This window comes from Hyla sarda, chromosome 8 (genome assembly GCF_029499605.1).
Source record: "Hyla sarda isolate aHylSar1 chromosome 8, aHylSar1.hap1, whole genome shotgun sequence".
NCBI lineage: Eukaryota > Metazoa > Chordata > Amphibia > Anura > Hylidae > Hyla > Hyla sarda.
Window position 1 is genome coordinate 209334499 of NC_079196.1, and position 7674 is coordinate 209342172.

Genomic DNA, 7674 nt, shown 5'->3' on the forward strand with positions numbered 1-7674 from the left:
GCGTCCTGCGTTACGCTGTGCGCAATGACGAGTGACGTGCGCGATGTGACATCACCGTCAGTGCGCACAGTGACATCTCAGGAGGACACCACCAGAGCCAGATGTAGAGTGGACCCCGGGAACAGGTAATTATAAAACCGGGGATGGGGGAGGCCGATGCGGTGCGGCGGGTCGGTAGCGGGTGCGGCGGCTGGGGGGAGCGGTGGCGGCGATAGGTCTCAGGACCCCCGGACAGGCAGGGGGAAAGAAGCGGGTGGTGGCGGCCTATGGCACCGCAAAAGCCACTGCAGTGCATTGATTTAACCCCTTAATGACCGGGGGGTTTTCCGTTTTTGCATTTTCGTTTTTTGCTCCTTGCCTTTAAAAAATCATAACTCTTTCGAATTTGCACCAAAAAATCCATATGATGGCTTATTTTTTGCGCCACCAATTCTACTTTGTAATGACGTCAGTCATTTTGCCCAAAAATCTACGGTGAAGCGGGAAAAAAAATCATTGTGCGACAAAATTGAAAAAAAAACCGCTGTTTTGTAACTTTTGGGGGCTTCCGTTTCTACGTAGTACATTTTTCGGTAAAAATTACACCTTATCTTTATTCTGTAGGTCCATACGATTAAAATGATACCCTACTTATATAGGTTTGATTTTGTCGGACTTCTGGAAAAAATCATAACTACATTCAGGAAAATTTATACGTTTAAAATTGTCATCTTCTGACCCCTATAACTTTTTCATTTTTTCGTGTATGGGGCGGTATGAGGGCTCATTTTTTGCGCCGTGATCTGAAGTTTTTAACGGTACCATTTTTGCATTGATAGGACTTATTTAAATTATATAAAAAGTGACCAAAAATGCACTATTTTGGACTTTGGAATTTTTTTGCGCGCACGCCATTGACCGAGCGGTTTAATTAATGATATATTTTTATAATACCATATATGTTTCATTTTTATTTTTATTTACACTGTTTTTTTTTTTTTTATTGGAAAAGGGGGGTGATTCAAACTTTTAATAGGGGAGGAGTTAAATGATCTTTATTCACTTTTTTTTTTGCAGTGTTATAGGTCCCATAGGGACCTATAACTGCACACACTGATCTTCTATGTTGATCACTGGTTTCTCATAAGAAACCAGTGATCAACGATTCTGCCGCATGACTGCTCATGCCTGGATCTCAGGCACGGAGCAGTCATTCGGCGATCGGACAGCGAGGAGGCAGGAAGGGGCCCCTCCCGCTGTCCGGGATGCCGCGATTAGCCGCGGCTATCCCGAACAGCCCGACTGAGCTAGCCGGGAACTTTCACTTTCACTTTTAGCCGCGCGGCTTAGCTCTGAGCGCGCGGCTAAAGGGTTAATAGCGACCGGCGCCGCGATCGGCGCTGCATGCTATTAGAGGCGGGTCCCGGCTTCACTATGACGCCGGGCCCGCCGTGATATGACGCGGGGTTACTGTGTAACCCCGCGTTATATCAGAAGAGCAGGACCAAGGACGTACCGGTACGTCCTTGGTCCTTAAGGGGTTAAAGCGCCCGTTTTAAATCAATGATCTGCAGCGGTGTCGGGGGGGGGATAAATAGCCGATATGTGAATATCGGTATAAGTTATCGGCTATCGGCCCTAACCTCCACAGATTATCGGTATCGGCCCTAAAAAACAGATATCGGTCGATCCCTACTGTCTATGTCCCGCATCAATATAGACCAAACTACAAAGGGTTAGGCCGGTCTATTGTGCGCCTAATTTATCAAAAGTCGCACGGCTATTGATAAATTCTGCACACAGACTTTGTGATCTATGCTTTAAACTGTATTTAAAGGGGTACTCCCGTGGAAATTATTATTATTATTATTATTTTTTTTTTTAAATCATCTGGTGCAAGAAAGTTAAACAGATTTGTAAATCACTTCTATTAAAAAATCTTAATCCTTCCACTACTTTAGGAGCTGTATACTACAGAGAAATCCAAAAAAGAAATGCATTTCCTCTGATGTCATGACCACAGTGCTCTCTGCTGACCTCTGCTGTCCATTTTAGGAACTGTCCAGAACAGGAGAAAATCACCATAGCAAACGTATGCTGCTCTGGACAGTTCCTAAAACGGACAGCAGAGGTCAGGACATCACAGGAAATGCATTTCTTTTTTGATTCCTCTTTAGTATACAGCCCCTAAAAAGTACTGGAAGGATTAAGATTTTTTTAATAGAAGTGATTTACAAATCTGTTTAACTTTCTGGCACCAGTTGATTTAAAAAAATAAATAAATAAAAAAAAAGTTTTCCATGGGAGTACCCCTTTAAACCTGCTCCAGCACTGACTGACATTTCGGCGTACTTTCAGACAATGCGACTTGTCGCTGAAAAGTCGCTCTTGATAAATTCAGCACCAAGGCATTTTTTCGTCTAAAATATAGACTAGAATGCATCATGTTCTAAAAATCCTCTAGAGCAAAAGTCGCAAAAAAGTCGCACATATTTAGACTGCGCCTTTCTGTGCGACAAATTTAGACAGGAAAAAAACAGTCTAAATCCTTTGATAAATATCCGCCATTATTTTTTCTTTATGAAAAAAACAAAAATAAAAAAATAAAAATAAACGAATTACTCATCTGCTGCCTATTGCTGGAAACAGTCAGCAAGGATGTTGTCAGACAGGCCACAAAGGGCTTAGCTTGGCTCCAATAATACACAGCCATAGTATCTCCTAGGCAAGTCTAGGACACAAATCATGAACGTGAGCCATCAGACCCTGAACCAGAAGTTATGGGATCTCGCAGGTTGTACTCTAATGGGGGAGATTTATCAAAACCCGTCCAGAGGAAAAGTTGCTGAGTTGCCCATAGCAGCCAATCAGATCGCTTCTTTCATTTTTGAAAAGGCCTCTGCAAAATGAAAGAAGCGATCTGATTGGTTGCTATGGGCAACTCAGCAAATTTTCCTCTGGACGGGTTTTAATAAATCATGTCCTTTGGCTGTAAGGGCATGATGGCAGCTGAGAGCCAAAGGTTGGGGGACACCATCCTAGGTCATACCTTTAATCTCCAGAAGGTTGTGTCCAGACCGGCCCCGAGATTGATTATCTGACATTGGCACTCTGTCTTCTTGAGGAAAGCATTGAGCAGGTGATTGACCCCTTGTACCCGGGCATAGTAACCTGATAATGATAGAGGGAAAAATTACTTTGTACAGATGTGTAAAGAGTAGAGCAGAACATGTAACAGTGGCTATACACCAGTGGTCTTCAACCTGCGGAACTCCAGATGTTGCAAAACTACAACTCCCAGCATGCCCGGACAGCCGTTGGCTGTCCGGGCATGCTGGGAGTTGTAGTTTTGCAACATCTGGAGGTCCACAGGTTGAAGACCACTGCTATACTCCTTCAATGACCACTCAAAAGTTAAAGGGGTATTTCCGGAAACTTAAACAGATTTGTAAATTACTTCTATTAAAAAAAATCTTAATCCTTCCAATAGTTATTAGCTTCTGAAGTTTTCTGTCTAACTGCTCAATGATGATGTCACGTCCCGGGAGCTGTGCATGATGGGAGAATATCCCCATAGGAGCTGGACAGCTCCCGGGACACGAGTCATCAGAAAGCAGTTAGACAGAAAACAGCAACTCAACTTTAGAAGCTAATAACTATTGGAAGGATTAAGATTGTTTAATAGAAGTAATTTACTAATCTGTTTAACTTTCCGGAGCCAGTTGATATATAAAAAAAAAAAGTTTTTGCCTGGAATACCCCTTTAACCCCTTCCCGACCTATGACATACCTGTACGTCATGGGTGGCAAGGTGTTCCCGACCCATGACATACAGGTACGTCATGAACATTTTTGCCGCTACTCGCGGCATCCCGCAGCGCCCGGAAAGATGGTGGCTATCACTGATAGCCAGCCATCTTACCATGCAACCACGGGGGGTTTCATCCCCCACCCCCCCCAGCGATCGCTGCTATCAGCTGGTCAAATCTGACTAGTTGATAGCAGCGCGGTGTGTGAGTCCCGATCACGGGGATCGGGACACACACCGCTCTGCTAAGTGTCCCTGACCCGTCCCCCGGCGTCACTTACCCGTCCGAGCGGTGTCCCGAGCGGTCCCGGCGTCCTACATGCGGTCCCGGCGGCGCTGCGTCCCGGAGGTGAGTTTCGGGCAGCAGTGCGGCATCTTCATTGGCAGCTTCAAAACTGCAACTCCCAGCATGCCCAGACAGCCTTTGGCTTTCTGGGCATGCTGAGAGTTGTAGTTTTGCAACATCTGGAGGTCCTCAGTTTGGAGACCACTGTATAATGGTCTAAAAATCTGTGCTCTTCCAGATGTTGCAAAACTACAACTCCCAGCATGCTCAGTCTGTCCAGGCATGCTGGGAGTTGTAGTTCTCTAACATCTGGAAGAGCACAGATTGGAGACCATTATACAGTGGTCTCCAAACTGTGGACCTCCAGATGTTGCAAAACTACAACTCCCAGCATGCCCAGACTGCCCAAGCATGCTGGAAGTTGTAGTTCGGCAACATCTGATCCTTCAGATATTGCCGAACTACAACTTCCAGCATGCCTGGGCAGTCTGGGCATGCTGGGAGTTGTAGTTTTGCAACAACTGGAGGCACACTAGTTGGGAAACATTGTCCGTTTCCTAACTCAGTGCCTCCAGCTGTTGCAATTGTTGTAAAACTATAACTCCCAGCATGCACTGACAGACCATGCATGCTGGGAGTTGTAGTTTTGCAACAGCTGGAGGCACACTGGTTTGGAAACACTAAGTTTGGTTGCAAAACACTTGAAAGTTTATTACTTAACTTAGTGTTTCCAAACCAGTGTGCCTCCAGCTGTTGCAAAACTACAACTCCCAGCATGCACGGACAGCCAAAGGGCATGCTCGGAGTTTGCAACAGCTGGATGTTTGCCCCCTCCCCCCAATGTGAATGTACAGGGTACACTCACATGGGCGGAGGTTTACAGTGAGTGCTGCAAGTTTAAGATGGCGCAAATTTTGCGCTGCAGCTCAAACTCCCAGCGGCAAACTTGCTGTGAACCTCTGCCCATGTGACTGTACCCTAAAAACACGACACTACCCTAAAATAAAAAGTAAAAAACACTACATATACACATACCCCTACACAGCCCCCCCCTCCCCCCAAAAAAATTAAAAACGTCTGGTACGCTACTGTTTCCAAAACGGAGCCTCCAGCTGTTGCAAAATAATAACTCCCAGTATTGCCGGACAGCCATTGACTGTCCAGGCATGCTGGGAGTTTTGCAATAGCTGGAGGCACCCTGTTTGGGAATCATTGGCGTAGAATACCCCTATGCAAATCCCTAATTCAGGCCTCAAATGCGCATGGCGCTCTCTCACTTTGGAGCCCTGTCGTATTTCAGGGCAACAGTTTTGGGACACATATGGGGTATCTCCGTACTCGGGAGAAATTGCCTTACAAATTTTGGGGGGCTTTTTCTTTAACCCCTTATGAAAAGGTGAAGTTGGGGTCTACACCAGCATGTTAGTGTAAAAAAATAAATTTTTTACACTGACATGCTGGTGTTGCCCTATACTTTTCATTTTCACAAGAGGTAAAATGGAAAAAAGACCCTCTAAATTTGTAACGCAATTTCTCCCGAGTACGGAGATACCCCATATGTGGGCGCAAAGTGCTCTGGGGGCGCACAACAAGGCCCAGAAGGGAGAGTGCGCCATGTACATTTGAGGCGATTTGCACAGGGGTGGCTGATTATTACAGCAGTTCTGACAAACGCAAAACAATAAATATCCATATGTGACCCCATTTTGGAAACTACACCCTCACGGAATTTAATAAGGGGTGCAGTGAGAATTTACACCCCACTGGTGTATGACAGATTTTTGGAACAGTGGTCTGTGAAAATGAAAAATACAATTTTTCATTTGCACAGTCCACCGTTTCAAATATCTGTCAAACGCCAGTGGGGTGTAAATGCTCACTGCACCCCTTATTAAATTCCGTGAGGGTGTAGTTTCCAAAATGGGGTCACATGTGGGGGGGGGGGTCCACTGTTCTGGCACCATAGGGGGCTTCCTAAATGGGACATGCCCCCCAAAAACCCTTTCAGAAAAACTCACTCTCCAAAATCCCATTGTTGCTCCTTCCCTTCTGAGCCCTCTACTGCGCCCGCCGAACACTTTACATACGCATATGAGGTATTTCCTTACTCGAGAGAAATTGGGTTACAAATTTTAGGGTGATTTCTCTCCTATTACCCCTTGTAAAAATTAAAAAATTGGGTCTACAAGAAAATGCGAGTGTAAAAAATGAAGATTTTTTCACTTTGCTGCTATTCCTGTGAAACACCTAAATGGTTAAAACACTTACTGAATGTCATTTTGAATACTTTTGGGGGTGCAGTCTTTATAATGGGGTCATTTATGGGGTATTTCTAATATGAAGACCCTTAAAATCCACTTCCAACCTGAACTGGGCCCTGAAAAATTACGATTTTGAAAATCTTGAGAAAAATTGGAAAATTGCTGCAGAACTTTGAAGCCCTCTGGTGTCTTCCAAAAGTAAAAACTTGTCAATTTTTTTATGCAAACACAAAGTAGACATATTGTATATGTGAATCAATATGTAATTTATTTGGAATATCCATTTTCCTTTCAAGCAGAGACTTTCAAAGTTAGAAAAATGCTAAATTTTCAAAATTTCCATGACATTTTTAGATTTTTTACCAAGAAAGGATACAAATATCAGTGAAATTTTACCAATAACATAAAGTAGAATATGTCACGAAAAAACAATCTCGGAATCAGAATGATAAGTAAAAGCATCCCAGAGTTATTAATGTTTAAAGTGACAGTGGTCTGATTTTCAAAAAATGCCCAGGTCCTGAAGGTGAAAATGGGCTGGGTCATGAAGGGGTTAAGGTCGGTTGAGGTCTCTGACCTCAACCGACCTTAACTTTTGAGTGGTCATTGAAGGAGTATATATTCAATCTTTAGTTATAGGCGGGAGCATGCAGCCGCTGAATGCAGAAAAAGGGCTCCATAGACTATTATAGTCTCCTGTAATGAGTCAGACTGAATGCTGAGCTGGGAGGGTCCTGCCATGTGCTTTTCCTGGTTATATCCAACCATCAGAGATGGTCTGAGGACTGTGACCCTGATCGACCTTAACGTGTTAGTGTCATATAAAAACAACTTTTGGCATGTTGCTCAGAAATGTCAAAAGTTGCAAATGCCCCGGTCTTATTCATAAGACCCTCTGCGATCACAAGTTATAAGCCAATAAAGTGCGCAGAAGCCCTTTCCACTCCCTGGCCAGTTGGCAGACACAACCTTTTTACTGCAAAGACTCATGCAGAGAAAAGGTCAGATGTGAGTGACAGCCGGGAAGAGAGGCCTGCACTGTTGTGAATTTCTTCCAGCTGTAACTTGCAATCGCAGAAAGACCCGATGTGAGCTCAACTTTTATCATGTCTGGGCAACATGTGAAAAGTGGCTTTAAAAGGGGTAGTCCGGCAAAAAAAAAAATAAAATTATCCCATCCACAGATGGCAGAGTACACTACTTGGTTTCCTCCTGCGCTTCCAAAGAAATGAACCCCTTGCCACAAATGGACATTCATTAAAAGGGTTGTCCAGGAAAAACATTTTTTTATATATATCAACTGGCTCCAGAAAGTTATACAGATTTGTAAATTACTTCTA

General features: G+C 44.1%; 1 protein-coding gene across 1 annotated transcript in view; it reads right to left on the reverse strand.

Annotated features, from left to right (window-relative positions):
- LCMT1 (leucine carboxyl methyltransferase 1) overlaps window positions 1-3150 on the reverse strand; it is a gene marked incomplete at its 5' end in the record, with an annotated part of 43050 nt that extends 39900 nt beyond the window's left edge. Inside the window, 1 exon segment of the mRNA XM_056534735.1 lies at window positions 3029-3150. Coding sequence (XP_056390710.1) covers window positions 3029-3150 — 122 coding nt within the window.
- Between the last annotated feature and the right edge of the window lie 4524 nt (window positions 3151-7674).